Source organism: Caretta caretta, chromosome 26, assembly GCF_965140235.1.
Source record: "Caretta caretta isolate rCarCar2 chromosome 26, rCarCar1.hap1, whole genome shotgun sequence".
NCBI classification, from domain to species: Eukaryota; Metazoa; Chordata; order Testudines; family Cheloniidae; genus Caretta; species Caretta caretta.
In genome coordinates, this window is record NC_134231.1 from 10,651,624 (window position 1) to 10,671,396 (window position 19,773).

Sequence of the window (19,773 nt, forward strand, 5' to 3'; positions counted from 1 at the left end):
AAATTTTCAAAAGCACCTAACTGGATTTAGTCTCCCAGGACCCACTATGACCTATGGGCCTCTTGATGCCAACTGGCTGCAGACGCTCCGGGTGCATCATTTTACAGGGACCCCCGTGGACACATATTAGAGCTCATGGGATGTCTCTACCAAGAGTCAGTAGCCCACTGGTCATTACAATCCTGACAAAAATGTACATAAGGAAGATATTTAAGAAGTTATGCATCTATGCTGAAAATGATGCTCTTAAGGTAAGGCAGGTCATGAGGAAATAAGCATCTACCTCTTGCCTAAAAGGAACATGCTATCTCCCTGTCTGGTCCTAGGTATACTTAGGGTTACCACCTTTGAAATGCAAAAAAAAAAAAAAAAAAAAAAAAAAAGGCACTCCCCACACAAAGGCAAACCCACTGCCTCCCCACCCACAAGGCAACCCCACAAACCCCTCCCCGCACCCAACAGCCACTTACAGTATCTAGAGAGACATCATATACAGATAAGATTGAGAACATCTCATGTCTCCTCACTCCTGTGTAACTCAAACCCTCTCTCATGCCCGTGCATGACTCGCTTGCGTGTTGATGGGCAGACAGCTGCTGTATTTTCAACAGTTTTGATCGATTACCGCTTAAACCGCGGAATTGTGAACCCTGCAGCATCTTTAGCTGGACACAGAAACTTTTAACAGTAGCTATCCCAGTGTATTGTGATAATGATGCAAGTCTTTAGATCCATGTTAAAAAAAAAGCCCTGGCCGATTAAATTATTTTTCTGGCAATTGGCATATCCATTAAAAAAACAACAACAACAAAAAAACAGCCATGCCAGTCAAATACCTGCCAGTGGTAACCCTTCTTGTACCGCATATTGTCCACTTCACAACAGAAGATCACAGCCACCCCTGGCTGCATAGCACTGGCAGGCAATGCTTTAGACATGAGAGTATCTTGTTAATTAAGTCCAGACTCTAGAATGCATGTTACAATTTTATTTATAGGCAATCATTTGTTTCCCACACTTCTACTTGCTATCACTTGAATTCGTATGCTTTGTTACACTGACTTGTACCTGTTTTCACTACCAACATATCTGAGTGCGTGAGTAAAGCAGAGTGGTGCTCTGAGGTGAAACTGATAAGATGGGGGTTACTGCTTCTTTGGAAGCAGCAACTCTGGGAATACTGCGAGTGTCCAGCGGACCAGGGGCTGGATGCTCCAGGGAGATGCTTTCAGGGCCGGGGGTGGGGGGTGGAGTGTGCCCATCGCTATCCTATAGCGAGAGCACACAGCAAGGCCTGTGGAGGCTGAGAGAGGACTCCTTGTGTTGCTAAGGCTGGTGGAGTTGGGTAGCAGGCACAGACAAGGCTCCCCTCAAGCTAAGGGCAGGTGATAGTGAGGTGCCTTACAGCCCTGGGTAACCTGGGAAATGTCACACCCACTGAAAACGTCCCAAAATTAAAGTTTTGCCCTACAACACCCAACTACCATCATATTTGGGTCCCTTAAGCTCATCCCACAATTGAAATAGACAATAAGGTTGAACTGCAGTTACCCTTAAAGAAACCCTAGATATTCCCATAAAGAAAGATCCTCTCTTGAATTTTTAAAGCCATCCTGTAAACTATCTCCCTGCTAATAGGCTATTAGCATAGTTTAGTTTTAAAATTCTATAGGTCTTCTCCGTAGGCTTATTAACAATGCTTCCAATGTTTGTTGAGCCAAGCAGGAAGTGATCTTTTCTCCTAATGCTGCAGAGCATTATTTCCCTGTCCTGCCGCATCAGAGGCAAAATGCAAAACAGGGCCAGAACACTTGCGATCTCACAGCGCTTTTCGCAAGAGCATTTTATGTAGCATCTTGGCCAGATTCCACTCGGTAATAACTTTCTGCTCTCTTAACCTTCCTCCCCCCCACTCTCAGTTACAGATTATGGGGTCCCCTATTTCCTCCTGTGAACACTAAGAGTAACACCATGTTCCAATCCAGAGGCAGCAACATGAAAATTGCAGACACGCATGCTGGAAGGCGAGAGATGGGGAACTTCACGCACAGCTGAACACCAGATCTGCATTTTCCACTGAGCAAGTTGTGCATTTTTAGCATTTGCAGTGCCTCTCTCTGTCAAAGGGAGGATTTCCACTCTGCTCCTAACACAGCATATGCATTCAATGACAATATATATGAACATTCCCACACCCACTTATTGAAATAGCAGATCTCCGAAGCAGGACTGGACTTGAGAACATAAGCCTTCTCACCCAAACTAGCTGTTTTATGTCTTTTCCCTGCAAGGCTGCCTGTCCCTCCCTCTTCTTTCAGACACCCCGTTTTTTATATTCCTGGGCTGGCTATTATGAGACCCATTTAACCTGCCTCCAGGGTGAGTCAGCAGAAGAGTTCTGCACCTTCACACAGGCTCCTAAAGCTTAACAGCGTTTGGCGCTCCACTCAAAGACACTCACATCATAGGTGACTTCTTCAACTTGGTCCTTCTCCATCAGGAAGACCTTGGAGACCTGTTCACACGGCCCCTGCAGAATGCGGGCAATCAGTGGGTAATCTGTAGCCTTCAATTTCTGTTTTTCTGCAAGGGCCCCCCCAATATATAGGACAGCAATTAGAAAACAGACCATGCAGACAAAGCAGAAGATACTATTTTTAATCTTGGCAGTATCTCGTAACCTTTCCGGACGACTGTACCCCTTTCCGGAGTCTGATTGGTCCTGCGTACCCCCAAGTTTCACCTCACTTAAAAACCACTGGCTTACAAAAATAAGACAAATACACAACAAAGTGCCACAGTACACTTTAACGGAAAAATGTCGGACTTTCTCATTGTTACCAAACAATTATAAAATAAGTCAATTGGAATACAAATATTGTACTTACGTTGCAGTGTAGAGTCTATAACGCAGCATAAACAAATCATTGTCTGTATGAAATTTTTGTTTGTACTGACTTTGCTAGTGCTTTTTACGTAGCCTGTTCTAAAACTAGGCAAATATCTCGATGAGGTGATGTACCCCCCCCCCCCCGAAGACCTCTGCGTACCCGCAGGGGTATGTGTACCCCTGGCTGAGAATCACTGCCTTAAAGATACACAGCAGAGGTCACCAGTTAAGCCAAGTTACTCTAAACCATTACAACTGGAGGATTTCTTCCAGACTTACCTCCGCTGGTGTGGACAATATACAATGCAAATTCATCAGCTGAGTTTTCAATCTGAACACAGGAAAAAAGGAAGATGTCAAAGTATCAAAAGGCAGCTAGATTACTTTTTGAAAAAAGAAACACTTTGCATTTTCATAACACCTTGCATCCAAGGACTTGCAAGTACTTGATAAGAGACAATTCTCCACAATATGCTTTTGGCTTCAGGCAAGAATTCTAGCCATTTAGTAGATGGGTTAATAAACAGGGTAGAGCTGGGAACAGAGCCTAGCATTCCTTTAGCTCAGGGGTGGGCAAAATACATCCCGCGGGCCGGATCTGGCCCTTCTGACATTTCTGTCCAGCCCGCCAGGCTCTTTGGCTGCCCTCTCGCGATCTCCGGACCGCTAAAAGTCCCACGGCACAACAGGGCACTCAGGCAGGCTGCCTGCCTGCCGTGGCCCCACGCCGCTCCCAGAACCGGCCGGCTGCTGCTGGCACGTCTCCATGCACCCCTGGCCAATGGGAGCTGCAGGGGTGGTGCTTGCAGGCAGAGGCAGCACATGGAGACCCACTGCCCCCCTACCCACAAGGGGCAAGCAGAAATGTGCCAGCAGCAGCCGGCTGCAGCCACTTCCGGGAGCCTGCACATCGCACCCCCTCCCACCCCAGGTCAGAACCCCCTTCTGCACCCAAACTCCATCCCAGACCCTGCATCCCCTCCATTAATATAGTAGAAACGTGCGGCCTGTGACCACTGAGCAAAATTCGTGGAGTGGCCCCCTTGTGAAAATGATTGTCCGTCCCTGCTTTTGCTTTATTATGGTAACACCTAGTGAACAGGGCCCCATCGTGCTAGGCGCTGTACAGGCATATAATAAACGTCTCTGCCCCAGAAAGCTTACAGTCTAAGTAGACAAAGGGTGCAAGGGGAAATAGAGACACAGACAGGGGAAGTGACTTGACTCAAGTCACTCAACAGGTCAGTAGCGGCTCCGAAAATAGAGTTCTGGTTTCCTGACTCCCCCTCCAGTGCTCTGTTCACTAGGCTGTCCTGCTCCGGACAAAACCCCTCCCAAAAGCGGGAAGCAGAATCCACCTCCCTGCTTTAGGCACAAGAAACCCTGCTTTCTCCAAGCAATGGTTCACTTCTGACTTTGCTTGGCTCGAATTCTCTGATACAAAGACCTTGTTGAACTAAAAAAGCAACTTAAATGATAGGAGTTCAATGAGACGGTTTAACGGAGAGAGTAAATTGGGATAAAACTTGCCTTAAATTTATTGAGCAGCAGTTTGAGAGCTTGAGAAGTGGTCATTGTGCTGTTTATCCTGACATTAGTGACTGAGCCATAGGCTGGTGTGAACACAGATGTCTAGGGATGGAAAAGAGACGTAAAGGATTTCAATTACGATAGGCACAACATGCATCAGTAATTTTCCTCACAAACACGTCCCCTCCCTGACCCGGGCAAAGTTCACTCCAATGCTCTCCTCAGCCCAAGGTCTAGGCCCTTTTCAGGTCCCATTTAAACCCTATTTTGAGGAATTCGCGGGAGTCCAGGCTTACTGTACATGGATGGATTTTGGGGACCCAGCCAAGATCCCAAAAAGCAGGAACACACTACAAAGATACGCTTCAGCCACATAATCAGTGCTGACATTTGAGTAGTGACACTTTCTTTTTCATCTGCTATTCAAGTTATTTTCTGGCACTTCGAAAGCAACTACATGCTCTGTCTGGGCTCCGGGTCCTTACTTTGTGATTGTAGAAATGCCCGTTGATGGAAAACCGATGGCGTTTGATCCGCCGCTGTTCACTTGGGGTGCGGAAATTCCCCCTGCGACGGACTCCCACGTCGCTCCGCGTCCGCATCAGCTGTGGAGTTTCCTCTTGCTGGGGTTTTAAGTCTCCGACATCTGAAATGAAGAGTAAGAATGGCTTTCAAACAAGAGACTCACATGTGTAAAAGGAGATACCATTGGAGAAACGTGTGTCATTACTACTTAGATGGTCAGCTCTTTGGGGGAGGGACCATCTCCTTGTTCTGTGTTTGTACAGCACCCAGCACAATGGGGTCCTGGTCCATGACTGGGGCTACTAGGCACTGCCATGATACAAAGACCTCAAGAGGTCATCTTGTCCAACTTACACTGAGGCAGGACCAAGTAAACCTAGATCATCCCGGACAAGTGTTTATCCAACTTGTTCTTAACAGCTTTTTTGTTGCTCTCGTCTGGACTCTCTCTAGTTTGTCCACATCTTTCCCAAAACGTGGCACCCAAAACGAGACACAGTACTCCAGCTGAGGCCTCACCAGTGCCGAGCAGAGTGAGATCATTACATCCCCTGTCTTAGATATGAAACTCCCATGAATATACTCCAGAATATTAGCCTTTTTTACAACTGCATCACATTGTTGGCTTATATTCAATTTGTGATCCGCTATAATAGCCCTGTCTCTATCGTTATTCGATATTAACACTAATTGTACAAAATGACAGTTCCAGAAAACAAATGCTTTCAATAAGGTTTAAAGCACGGGCTGGATCTGGCCCCCTGCTTCATTTAATCTGGCCCACACCAAGTCTCCGTGCCATGGGCCGGAAGCCCCGAACCTCTGCCCCCCCTGCTCCACACCCCACAGGTCTGGAGCCGACAGGTTATAAAAAGTCCAGTCAGCTCCACGCAGCAACCAGCATGTCCTTGTGGCCCCTAGGCGCTGGGGTGATCAGGGAAGCCTCGCGTGCTGCCCCTGCCCCCCGTCCCCAGTGCTGGCTCCGCAGCTCCCACTGGCCGGGACCTGCGGCCAAAGGGAGCTGCAGGGACGGGGCCTGCGGGCGTGGGTAGCGTGCACTGCACAGAGCCCTCTGCCCAGCGGCAGACATGGCAGCCACTTCTGGGAGCAGCGCGGAGCCAGGGCAGGCAGGGAGCCTGCCTTAGCCCCACTGTACCGCTGCTGGGGAGCTGCCTAAGTTAAGCACTGCCCGGCCAGAGCCCACACCCCAAGCCCCCAGGTCGGAACCCCCTCCCGCACCCTAACTCCCTCCCAGACCACACCCCAACCTCCTGCCCCCTCCCGCACCTTAACTCCCTCCCAGACCCCGCACCTCCTCCCACACCCCGACCCCGCTCCCACACTCCAAACCCCTTGACCCTGACCCAGAACCCCCTCCTGCACCCCAAACCTTTCACCCTCAGCCCCACCCCAGACCCCATGCCAGAGCTCTCACCCCCTCCTGCACCCCAATCCCCTGCCTGGAGCCCACTCCAGCACCCTGAACCCCCCATTTGTGGCCCCACCCCGGAGCCTAGGGGAAGCCCCGAGACTCCGCAGCCCCCACCTTCTTCGCAGGGCTGTGCGTGGCCCACGACTGGTTTTTCTCTGTGTGTCAGTGGCCCCGGATAGAAAAAAAAGATTCCCAACCCCTGGTTTAAAGTGATGCAAAATTCTGCATTTTTTAGCTTGAAACCAGTTAGAACTTGTGCAATATAATCTTAGCTGCTGGTTTATATATTAACCCACGTAGTCTCTCTCATCTATTGATGGAGGCTATTAATTCACATTTTTGCAGTGTAAATCCATGCCACTGCTTGGTTAAAGCCTCTTCTTTTATGAGGTTAAGCATCTTACTCATCTGGTCATATTTGAGCAATTTTTTAAGATGAGAACAGGAGAAGCAAGCCAATACTTAACATCTCTGAATGAAAACTGGCCCATATCCAGATTATAATGAAATAGCAGTTCATCCATTTTTAATGAACCACTGGAGCTAGGACTTAAGATTTTTTCTTTTTAAATTCAAAGCACGTCCATGCCAAGAGAATCTCTTGCAAGTTTCATTTCCCACAGACAGGCAATCGTGCCCCAACATTCATGAGGAGCCCTCGATGTACATTATGTAGCAGGTTTACGGGCATATACGACAGCCACAGTAAAGGGTTTTGCAACGACATGCTATGAACACCTTCAGTGCCATGCTATTAATAGAAGACACCCTCAGCAAGTTTGCAGATGACACTAAGCTGGGGTGGGTGGGAGGGAGAGGAGAGAGGTAGATTCGCTGGAGGGTAGGGATAGGGTCCAGAGTGACCTGACAAATTGGAGGATTGGGTCAAAAGAAATCTGATGAGGTTCAACAAGGACACGTGCAGAGTCCTGCACTTAGGACGGAAGAATCCCATGCACCGCTACAGGCTGGGGACCGACTGGCTAAGCGGCAGCAGTGCAGAAAAGGACCTGGGGATTACAGAAGCTTGATACGAGTCAGCAGGGTGCCCTTGTTGTAAAGAAGGCTAACGACATATTGGGCTGCATTCGTAGGAGCGTCACCAGCAGATCGAGGGAAGTGATTTTCCCCTCTATTCGGCACTGGTGAGGCCACACCTGGAGTATTGCTCCAGTTTTGGTCCCCGCACTACAGAAAGGATGTGGACAAATTGGAGAGAGTCCAGCAGAGGGCAACGAAAATGATCAGGGGGCTGGGGCACATGATTTACAAGGAGAGACTGAGGGATCCGGGGTTATTTAGTCTGCAGAAGAGAAGAGTGAGGGGGGGATGTGACAGCAGCCTTCAACTACCGGAAAGGGGGGGGGGGGTTCTAAAGAGGATGGAGCTCGGCTGGAGCAATGGTCTCATGTTGCACTGGGAGAGGTCTAGGTTGGATATTAGGAAACACTATTTCACTTGGAGGGTGGTGAAGCACTGGAATGGGTTCCCTAGGGAGGTGGTGGAATCTCCATCCTTAGAGGTTTTTAAGGCCCGGCTTGACAAAGCCCTGGCTGGGATGATGTAGTTGGTGTTGGTCCTGCCTTGAGCAGGGGGTTGGACTAGATGACCTCCTGAGGTCTCTTCCAACCCTCATCTTCTATGATTCTAAGGTACTTCAGACCAGTAATAAAAACCGACACTGAGATGGGCGATTGCTACATTCCAAGTGCCTCGCACATACCACGCAATCAGTCCTCAACGCAGCTGCCAGGGAGGGACACATCAGGTACTTTGACACGTAGGGAAGCTAAGGGAGACAGGGCGAGAGCCCGACTTGCAGAGATTCCGAGCACCTACAACTTGAGGTGCTAATGGGACTAACAGGTGCTCAGCGCCTCAGAAAAGCGACTTGGCCACGGAGCGAGTGGGTAGCTGATTGAGGATCATGTGGCTCCCAACGCCCAAATGCCAGATGCCACTGCTGTAGCAGCAGAAAAGCATCCAGGAGTCTTAAGGGGCAGGGTGGGAAAACAAAATGAAACACAGAAAAGGCACGTCCGCAAGCAGCAGCGATACAAACCACATCGGGTTGCAACTGCCCTTTCAGGCCCAACCCAGATTATAATTCCATCTCTCTACCCCGCCAGCCAGTCCCTGAGAAGGAACATATGGAACGAAGCTACATTAACAAGGGAGCAGTTGCAGAAAGGATGCAGACTTCCTGTTTTTACAGACCCACACGCAGCTTCCTCTCATATTGTCAGACTACCCCGGTAAAGGAGGAGTTAGAATGAGTCCCAAGACAGGCACACTCATTAAACACACGGAGAACTCCTTACCCGCGATGGAGAAGATGACCAAACTGTGCCTTAGTCTTTTCGAGAATTAACATTTCGACAGACTTTCCCTCCCAATCGATCCCACAGCACATTGCCATGGCTATACACGAACGGCTTCATCTACTGCTGAAAAGCAGCCATCTCAGAGAGCAACGTGGTGGGTCTTTCACGGTGTCCTGGGACACTGCACTGCAGTCCAGGAAGGGCAGCTGATCAGCCAGCCAGAACTGCAGGGAGATCCAGACAGGCGAACTGTAATTACAGATTGCCTTGTCCTCACGCTTGGAAGACGGGCCATGGGGCTCTTCACTGACCCCAAATGATCTGGTTTTCTGTTTCTCTGTCTCAAGAGGGCAACTTTGGCAGCACCTCACCTGTTCACGCCATTCTGGGGCATCAATTCAGCACCAAGACACTAAACGGAGTTTGGTCCCAGGAATAGGAACCGGAGAAAGGAGACCTGGATTCTATTCCCGACTCTGCCACTGAGACACCGTGGCCAGTCAGATCCTCTCCCTGTGCCTCTATTCAGAGCAGGGACTAGTTCCCCATCCCCACTGGAATATAAATAATAACCTAGTGAAGAACAACCCCATTCTCCACAGCATTTGGGCAGTCTCCCATCCAAGCAGCGACCCAACCTAACCCTGCTTAGCATGGAAGACCAGGCAGGATCAGAGCCCAAGGCAACAGGATGGCACACCACCAGCATGGTAAGGGTTACTATGCTAAAGCATGCCCGGAGCAGAGCCAGCCCTCGCTTTGCTGAGCGGAGACAGCCCTCCCTCTCACAGGAAAGGCCCTTCAGACTCAACTCTGTGTGCACGCACAGATGGGGGGGTGGGGGTGGGGGGGGAGAGAAACCTTCTTAGAAATGTTTACTTCTCCATGGTAACGCTACTAAACAATGGCTCCTATTCTTCCTCTTGAAAGCCGGGAGCAACCCATGCACCAGGGGAGCACGGGGGCTGCTAAAGGAAAAGGAAGCATGGAGACAAGTGGAGATTGTTACTCAACAACTCTTGCTTTCCTTTGGGGTTTCACTCTGGGCTTTCGGAGTAGCTTCTAGGACACCTGCATAGCTTCTGGGCAAACGGCAAAGGCCACGCTGGTCCCACGCTAACGTGCTCCCCAAGATTTCTACGGTGGATATTTTGGGTTAGGCTTAAAGAACTCAACAGGTTAATATAGCAACAACCCCCTTCCTGGGGAATCTGAACGCGATAGGGCCAGAGAGCAAGATATAGGAATAGGCAAATTGTTCAGAACTGAACACAGGAGCTAAGAACTTGCCTACACGGGAAAGCTACACCGGTGTAAGATAAGGCGTGAATTTAAAGCACCAGTTACACCAATGTAACCCCATGTGCATGCTTGTATTCTGATGTAAGAGGTTTTATTCAATTTATCCCTTTGGAAGCAGTTTAATCTAAACTGAAAAAAAAAACATTCGATCCAGAACAAGACGTGTCCACGCAGGGGCGTTATATTGGTGCAGTTTTGTGGTTTAAACTAGAAAATTTTCAGTGTGGATGAAACCTAGCTCCTGTCAGCTCTCAATGGTACTTCAACAACTTGGGAGTATCGATGCTTTTAAAAAAAAACTTTGCCCAAGACAAGAGAGGGCGCGGGGCAATGGGGGTGCCTGTGTGGGAAGAAAAGCGGAAATCAGACCCAACGGCTTCAGGGGAAGTCATTCTCCAGCTGATTTGCGGTCCGATCAATGGCTGTATTATTGTATTTTTGTGTTGCATCCAGGTCTCGGTCCTGGGGGAACTTCTGAGTGCTTTCATAATACAAACTGGTCAAATTTTTGTCTGAACAAAACCTCTGCCCAACCACACATCCCCCGCACCAAAATAATGGCTCTTTCTTCAGAAGAGGAAACAAAGAATCATGAGAACTGTCGATACTGTACAAAAGAAGTTAAGTGCTTGTCTACAGGGAGGTGCAAGGCAGGTGACGGGGGCGTGAACTGTAGACCATGCCAACGTGTGGTGCTTTAACTGCCCCGTGCAGACTCCGCTGGCACGAACTGAAAAGTACCTAGTTCTCGTTCGTGCCGTTCGGTTTCAAATGGAACGACATCACTGTAAACTAGATACCTTTGCGTTGACATCAGTAGGGTCTACAGGAGGTGCGACAGAGCACAATTCGCACCCCCGTATTCTGCATTGCGTTGCCATGTAGACAAGCCCTAAGTAAAACCCCGAGCTGTCAGGGGGGAAGAATTGCCCAATACATTTGTTTCAAACTCTGCAAAACTTGGAATTTTGGAAAGATTTTCGTTTTTTAACCAGCTCTACGGACCTGATCCAGAGCCCGATGAAGACTTCAAACTGATCTCAATAGGCTTCAGATCAAGCCTTAAACCATCTCTAATCGGCACTCTGCTTGTATAACAATGGCTATGGTACAAAACACTCAGTAAATTAGCAAGGTCTACATGTTACATATTATCAAAAAAACAAAAAACAAAACAAAAAAAACCTCCGTCCTGCAACACTAAACAACGTTAAAAAGCATTAAGGTTGCAAAGTGAAGCACTCAAAAGTTAGGCTACGCCAGAACTAATGCTGCCCGTGCCTAAGCACGTTACAGTCCTCACTTACATGAGCATTTTAATGTTAAAAAAACAAACTCGCGGAACCCCGGACTCATTCAAGGCACAGGATGGACAGTGCTCACTGAACAAGCAGCTACTGATTGTTTCTCCATATCCTTGTTATTCGATGTGTGGCCCTTGGTCTTAATGACAGTACATCGTTTAAACGTGGTGGAAACTCTTGGGCGACCATAACTAAAGGCATCGCTGTTTATAATATAGATAGATAAACTATTTCATGCAAGACAAGTGCAAGATTAAATTCTGGCAGAGTGATTCCACTGAATCAAAGAGAATTGGAATAAAAGAAAGCAAAAAAGTTTTAGGCCTGGGGCATCACCCCTTTGGTTTATACTGGGACAGCCTACTGACAGAGAACAGATCAGTTAGCAAACCCACCATCCTGGTCTCACCTGTTCCACTCTCTGAGTCATCAGCATCCGTGGAGGTGTCAACATCTGTAATCTGAATATCGGGTATGGTGCTTGGCTTCACTGCAGACCTAATAAAGAGAGAGACATACGGTCACAATACAGGCTCAAAGTCACCAGCCAAGACAGCGAGCTCACTTTCTCTCACATAATGGAGCATCAGATGTGGGTGCCTCATCGAATGGACTTTTTTTTTTTCCCTCTCAACACCACCACACAACCAAGTAACGGTCGTATCTCAGTACGTAGCCAGGCCAGATAACCCTATACAAATACAAGTGGGGAGGAAATTCACCCTCTGTGCAAAAGGGCCAGCCCCCTTTTGCTGACCCTCCACACAGGGGTGAATTTCATCCCTGGATACTTTCTGGTTTCTTACCAGACTGAGGGACACACACCGGAAGCCAAGAAGGCTGGGACTGAAATTTTGGCTCAGAGGCAAGCACGAGCTCCCTATTTGACAAGGCAAAAGCGTGCTAGGTTTCAATTGAACTCCCATTAGTCTGTACAGTAATTCAAAGACAGTGTCCGCTGTTGGACGTAGCAGAGAACTTCTGCCACCCTAGTTTTCAATACACTATTTACTTGTCCACACTACAGCAGGGAGAGATTTTTGGCTTTTAGTCCCACAAGGTCTAATACCTGGGGGAACACTGAAGTGACCCTCAGATTTAACTTGGCTAAGACACTGTAGGTGATGTACACCCCTCTGCAGCGGCGTGCACTGCCATCGCATGACTGCAGTCCTCTTAATAGCTTGCCCTTGCACCAAGTCACATTGGGCTCTCTGTAGCTATGCAGAGGTAGTGGGTCCAGTAGATCGCATTCAGGGCTAGAAGTCAGGAAACCTGGGTTCTATTCCTGGCTCTAACCTGCTGGATGACATGGGACAGCTTGCTTCTCTCTGTTCCCCTGCCCATCGCTTGTGCATTAAAATTGTCAGCTCTTTGGGGCCAGGACTGTCTTACTGTGAGACCATACAGTACCCAGCGTAGACTGGTTGGGTTTTAGATGCTATGACAAAAGACACAACAGTGTGTCCGAGTGCCATGGAATTCAGTGCCTACACAATGATTTTAAGTTTTGTTTTTCAATGCACCCCACCCCATATCTTAACACACAGCTCAATGGAATGCATTGGTCATGGTAAGACAGTCAATCAAAAGCTGATCGTTTGACCAGTCCAGTTCATTAGCTGTATGTTGTATCTGCAAATCAGTAAGGATTTTATGCAGTTGGAAATCTCAGGTGGCTTTCTAAAGGAGATTGCCCACATTTCTGGAGATTTGAGGTAAGTGTAATGATGCCTTTTGATAACATACATTGTTTTTTGCTTTGCTGTTGCGCAGGATTAATGCCCTATAACTGGGTCCCCATCTCAGCTCTTAATATCAAACTACTCAGCCAGTTGAAATGTTCTGGATTTAGATTTTTCAGCGATAGTTTTGATGAAAACTAATTTTTATAGGGAAAAAAACTCATGAAGTTTTCCCCCCCAAATTCCCCTATTCCCCCACCAGCCAACTTTACGTAAGGTGGATGTTTTGAACGGTCAGCTTTTGTTGGGTTTCACTGCTGAAGAGAGGATCTCACAACAAATACAGGGTTATATCAAATGTTTCAAAATATAGGATGATTTTCCCGCCGAGACAGATCCCCTGTAATATGTTTGTACGACACCCGCAGTGGTTCCCCCACCCCCGCACCCACACACACACACCCCGGTCATAAAAAACAACGGGGTCGTACTAGAATGATGTGAAGAAAGTACCAGGCAGCAACACAAGGATTCCAAGGGTCGCGTGATGCAAGACAAGACATAAGGAGGTTTCACTCAACAACAAAATGATGGAAAAATCAAGAGGACAGAAAGGGAGGAGAGGGAGACAGGACTGATGAGATTTACGGTTCCAGACAGCAAATTGGGACTTCTCCCAGCTCTGCCACAGCCTGACAGAGTAACTGCCACGTGCCTCAGTTTACCTAGCAGTGATAATACTAGCTTACTTCACAGTAGGAGACTAAATTCATTCATTTGCAAGAGGCTCATTAGCACTCATTTCCTTTCTGGGATATTCTAAACCACCTAGGTGGAGGGAAAGTTAACTTTCCCATCCCAGTCTCTCCCGGTCACATTTATAGATACTTTCATAGAGTTTAAGGCCAGAAGGGACTATCAGATAATCTCGTCTCATCTCCTGTATATCACAGCTCCCAAAATTTCACCCAGTTACCCTTCTGCTGAGCCCCAGAGTGGGTGTTTTGCTAAAGCGTATCTTCCAGAACAGCACTGAGTCTTGAGTTAAAGACAAAGACAGGGAATCCACCACTTCTCTGGGTAGTTTGTTCCAATGATTAATCACCCTCGCTGTTTAAAAATAAATAAATAAAAATTTTAAATGGTGCCTTATTCCCAGTTTGAATGGGTCTGGTTTTCGCTTTCAACCATTCTTGTTCCGCCTTTCTCCCCTAAATGAAAGAGCCCTTTAATACAAGCTATTTTCTCCCGGTGAAGACGGTTCATACACCGCATCAAGTCACTGCTCAGTCTGGTAAGCTACACAGACTGAGCTCTTAAAGTCTCTCACTCCGAGGCTTCTTCTCCAGCCCTCAAATCACTGTCGTGGCTCTTCTCTGCACCCTCGCTAATTGTTTCAATGTCCTTTGCAGAAAAGGATGCAGTATTGTTTCAATGTCCTTTGCAGAAAAGGATGCAGTAAGGAAAGTGATCAGGAACAGTCAGCATGGATTCACCAAGGGAAGGTTTGACAGGTCTCCCACAGTATTCTTGTCAGCAAGTTAAGGAAGTATGGGCTGGATGAATGCACTATAAGGTGGGTAGAAAGTTGGCTAGATTGTCGGGCTCAACGGGTAGTGATCAATGGCTCCATGTCTAGTTGGCAGCCGTGTCAAGTGGAGTGCCCCAGGGGTCGGTCCTGGGGCCGGTTTTGTTCAATATCTTCATAAATGATCTGGAGGATGGTGTGGGTTGCACTCTCAGCAAATTTGCGGATGATACTAAACTGGGAGGAGTGGTAGATACGCTGGAGGGCAGGGATAGGATACAGAGGGACCTAGACAAATTGGAGGATTGGGCCAAAAGAAATCTGATGAGGTTCAATAAGGATAAGTGCAGGGTCCTGCACTTTGGACGGAAGAACCCAATGCACAGCTACAGACTAGGGACCGAATGGCTAGGCAGCAGTTCTGCAGAAAAGGACCTAGGGGTGACAGTGGACGAGAAGCTGGATATGAGCCAGCAGTGTGCCCTTGTTGCCAAGAAGGCCAATGGCATTTTGGGATGTATAAGTAGGGGCATAGCGAGCAGATCGAGGGACGTGATCGTTCCCCTCTATTCGACATTGGTGAGGCCTCATCTGCAGTACTGTGTCCAGTTTTGGGCCCCACACTACAAGAAGGATGTGGATAAATTGGAGAGAGTCCAGCGAAGGGCAACAAAAATGATTAGGGGTCTGGAACACATGAGTTATGAGGAGAGGCTGAGGGAGCTGGGATTGTTTAGTCTGCAGAAGAGAAGAATGAGGGGGGATTTGATAGCTACTTTCAACTACCTGAGAGGTAGTTCCAGAGAGGATGGTTCTAGACTATTCTCAGTGGTGGAAAAGGACAGGACAAGGAGTAATGGTCTCAAGTTGCAGTGGGGGAGGTTTAGGTTGGATATTAGGAAAAACTTTTTCACTAGGAGGGTGGTGAAACACTGGAATGCGTTGCCTAGGGAGGTGGTGGAATCTCCTTCCTTAGAAGTTTTTAAGGTCAGGCTTGACAAAGCCCTGGCTGGGATGATTTAATTGGGGATGGGTCCTGCTTTTGAGCAGGGGGTTGGACTAGATGACCTCCTGAGGTCCCTTCCAACCCTGATATTCTATGATTCTATTCCAGTGTCTCCTCAATGACATATATTGTCCACATGACCCCTAACTCTCTCTCAGTGTTGCTGCTTTCCAGGATATAGTCCACCATTCTGTAGGTCTGGCCTGGGTTCCTTGGTGTATAATTTTGCATTTGGCTATGTTAAAGGAAGCTCTGTTATTAAAGGCCCCCATCCTGCAAGGAGCTTCATGTGGGTCTCTGTCATAGCAGAACTGGCTCTTTGTCGCCTTGTCTTCACTGGACTTTTGTACCTTAGGCGAAGGAGGATCAGCCTAGGGTAAAAGTCCAAATATTTGCTACAAACATAACCATGGAAAAATGTCCAAAACTAGTCTTTACAAATATGTCGTCAAGTGCCAATTAACCTGAGATAATCAGCTAACGCAAGGTGCAAAAGACAAGGCCCCATCTTCACCTGGGAAAAAAAGGTTACATCTTCACATGTGATTTAAACAAAACAAAACGTGAACAAGGCAGTTGTAGTTTTAACTTGCGTTAGCCCTTCTAGGTAAACATGAGCGACTGTTGCCCAGGGAGCCTTCTTTTTCCCCCCTTATTGACTTTTTTGTTTACTCTGGAAGGTGTAATTTTTGGCTTGGCCAGAGAGCTGAACTATCCAATCTGCAGGGAAACTGAGCCAACAGCCAGATCGGATGGTGGGAACATAAGCCACACCCTAGCTGGGCCAGAGAGAAGAAAGCTGTATTTAAGTTACATACTCTGCATAGGGAAGTTGCAAGAGCCAAGCTAAGAAAATAATTCGACTGGCAAATCAAGAAGTTAGAATACCTCCTGCGGGATATGTCAAAATACCGAGTCAGTGAAATACACGGACTCTAAATAAAACCAGGGGGAAGTTCACTCCACAGCAAACCTAAGGAAGCTTAGCTTCTGTTCTAGATTGGGTTGCTTTCCACTGCCTTCCAGATAAGGCGCACACAAAAAGCAGCGCTGCAAGCTAGGAATTCACAAGGCTGTCTCTCGCGTTTGTTTGCCAGCTGGCAACGAAGAATTAATCCCGCCAACTAGCGACTGTACAGGAGATTTTTCCCATCCACAGATCTCTAATGACTTTACAAGAGGTTCCCGCTTCAGAGATGGGAAATTGAAGCATGCAGGAGCTGTGTGATGTTGAACAGGCCGCCTAAGTCACTGGTACAGCTGGGAAAGAAAGCCCCAGGTGTCTCTGTTTCCACAATCCAGCCGGTTCTCTAAAACAAACAGACGACACTGGCAGAGCCCTCAGCCCAGTAGCAGGACCCGCCCATCACGGCTACAGGCAGCTGCTTTATTAAGCGAGGCAGAAGAAAGCCTTCTCTCGGGCAAGATGGCAGGAGATGCGCGAAGCTCACCACAGACGCGCAGAGGGCATCTTTGAGCGGCAGCAACTGCCGACACCAGTAGCGCTGGTCTATTCAGCCATGAGCCAACTGGCCAGATTTTCCTCAGCAGCAGCAGGGCTACGGAAGCTCCCCAATCTCCTCCCCCCGTAGCGCTGGGCAACTCAGATGGGAAGAGCTCAGCACACAGTTGTAATCTGAAGGCAACCAGCAGGGAGGCAGTGCGGCCTAGTGAAGAGGGCACCAGAACAGGACTCGGGCAACCTGGGGTCTGTTCCCGGCTCAGCCGCTGACCCGTTGTGTGACCTTGAGTCAGTCACTTCATCTCCCCGTGCCGCAGTTTCCCCTCCCACCCTTCATCTGTCTTGTCTATTTAGCATGTAAGCTCTTCAGGGCAGGGAGTATCTTCCTACACGTTTGTACAGCACCTAGCATAATGGGGCTATGCTCTTGGTTGTGGCCTCTAGGCGCTACTGCAATAATGCAGGCAGCACTCAATTCTCCACGTCAGGCATTTCGCCACCCTCCCCCAGTGACTGCAGACTGCATTGGCAATAAGCCCTAATTCGACCTCAGTAGAGAGGAGAAGCCCATCGGCCGGTTTCTGGAGCTGCACGTTGGGTCCCAGTGTTGCGTGTGTGCGGTCGAGCAGACCCCCACGGATGCCTCGACCAAGACAATGAATCCATGCCCGGGAGTTCTTACAACAGCCTCCTCCCTAGGCAGAGCGGACCATCTACTGACCCCTGCGCGCCCAGGTTGCAGCCAGAGTGCCAAGAGGAGGAGGAAGGAGGAGGCCGGATCCGCTGGTTGTCATCCTGCATCTGCAGCCGGATTGGCCTGCGCAAGCCCCAAGAGATGTTCAGCAAACCCTCGACGATGAACTCGCCTTCCTCCTGGGCAGCAAACACAAAGACACACGCCAACATCTCAGAGCGCTGCCTTGGCCAGAGCCCTCTCCTCCTCGGCAAGGCAGATCTAAACACACAGCCCTGCCCACTCTGTCCCGTCCCTTCCCCCAGGCTCTCCAAACTCTTGATCATCACTAACAAAGCCCCACAATGTGAGGGACAGGCCATATCATCTCCACGGTATGGACAGGGAAATGGAAAGCCTAGTGGTGATGGATTTACTCACTATGTGACATCATGCCATAGGGCAGTGTTGGAAATGGAACCCAGGAGTCCTGATTCCAGACCTGGTCTACACGTAAGTTTTAGTCGTAATCCCCCGTTCTAACCCTAGACTATGCTCCCCGCCCAGAGTTGGGAAGAGAATCCAGGAGTCCTGACTCCCAGCCTTCCGCTTTAACTAAAAGCCCACCTTCTCTCAGGAGCAATGCACTCGATACCCCAAAAAGCATCCCACAGCACGCAACGAGAGACAGGCTTAAATCATGCAATGTTTCAGAATAATTATATTACTAATAAAAAGCTGATCGAGAGGATTGTGGTGTTCCCATTCCAGCCTTAATCTTTGAATCCCGGGAAGAGACCAGAGCCCACTCCTATTTAAATGAGTGTCAAAATTCCCGTGGATTCCAAAAGGCGATCATGTGGGACGGGGAGATCGCTGTCTCCCTCAGTAAAGTAGCTACAATATAGGAACTCAAAACCTCACAGCTGGAGAGCTCCTCCTTGCAATAATAACCAGCCAGAAGCTTGCTTTGCCAGCAGTCACTTTTTGACCTCCAAGGTGGGCATTGACCCAGACGGTCTTGTTTTTTCACACAGCCTCCTCCATCTAAGTCACAAGACCAACCTGCTCGATATTTAATCATTGATTTCTCACCTCTCTGTGGCGGAGCTGCAAATTCTGACCTTCATAATACAAGTTGTAGGTCTTCAAGTGCAACAGCAGTTCGTTTCTGGAAGATGAAGACAACATTAATGCAGGCAAGGAGTCGCACTGAGACAAGGAAAGAACCAAAGCCTGACAAACTCAGGTTCTTGTGCTGCACCCGGCCCTGCAGTATCAGAGCACCTGAAATGGTAACCTGAAGGGGCTGACCTGACGCCGGTTTGATGGAGTCAGGAATGACTTTCCAGAGCCAGGGCTGGATTAAGGCAAACGAGCCATAGGCACAATGCCTCATGACCCCGCAGCCCTGAATCTACATGGGATGGCAGGAGCAGGCTCCCCATGGCAGAGCCATCTGATGCCCTGCTGAGGGACTTGCTACTGCTTCTCTTTGGCCACCCCACTTCTCCAGCCCTGGGATCTGCCCAGGAGACTGTCTGCAGGCTCCGGCAGGAGTCACTGCAGTGGCTACACTCGCGTCGTTCTTTCAAGCTTTTCTTTACAACAGCGAGGGATGGAAAAACATTTTCTCTTAGATATGAAAGCGGAGATTCTCATGGGATCTCCTAACTGTGGGAGACGAGGCCTTGGTGTGGGTCCGTAGCACTGATGGCTTAATCCAGCCACATCCAGAGCTTGCATTCAATGACTGAGGGCTACGAGACCAGACCTTGGTCGTTCCCTGCCTTGGCATCACTTCCACTCGCACTGCATGGAAAAGGGGCGTGTTGGGGAAAAGCACAAGCATGCCGAGGTGGAAACAGAGACCCTCTTCCCAACCTTTGCGACGTGGCACGCAACAGCTGCCATCTGGAGAGGGGAACTCACTGCTCCCAAAGGTTGCATGAGGCCTCTATGTAGCTCTGACTACTCCAGATATAGGGCTGTCAGCAAGGACAGGCTGACATACACAGGAGCCCTCTCCTTACCCCTGTACACATACACCTCCTTTCCTTCTCCACTCCCTGACTTCAGCCTGCCTTGATGGACCTTAACAGAGCACTGTCC

The 19,773-nt window shown here is 48.7% G+C and overlaps 1 protein-coding gene across 3 annotated transcripts in view; it reads right to left on the reverse strand.

The window, feature by feature from the left end:
* The window catches only part of RASSF2 (Ras association domain family member 2), a 52,913-nt gene that overhangs the window by 15,194 nt on the left and 17,946 nt on the right, over window positions 1-19,773 (reverse strand). For all 3 annotated transcript variants that reach the window (XR_007353763.2, XM_048829311.2, XM_048829310.2), the window contains exons 3-9: window positions 18,757-18,832; window positions 17,710-17,861; window positions 11,717-11,805; window positions 4,906-5,066; window positions 4,421-4,522; window positions 3,170-3,221; window positions 2,462-2,583 (exon numbers count right to left, since the gene is read on the reverse strand). Coding sequence is in view for 2 of the 3 variants with exons in the window: in XM_048829311.2 (XP_048685268.1) it covers window positions 2,462-2,583; window positions 3,170-3,221; window positions 4,421-4,522; window positions 4,906-5,066; window positions 11,717-11,805; window positions 17,710-17,861; window positions 18,757-18,832 (754 nt within the window). In the remaining variant the exon portion in view is untranslated. The remainder of the gene's footprint in view (window positions 1-2,461; window positions 2,584-3,169; window positions 3,222-4,420; window positions 4,523-4,905; window positions 5,067-11,716; window positions 11,806-17,709; window positions 17,862-18,756; window positions 18,833-19,773) is intronic.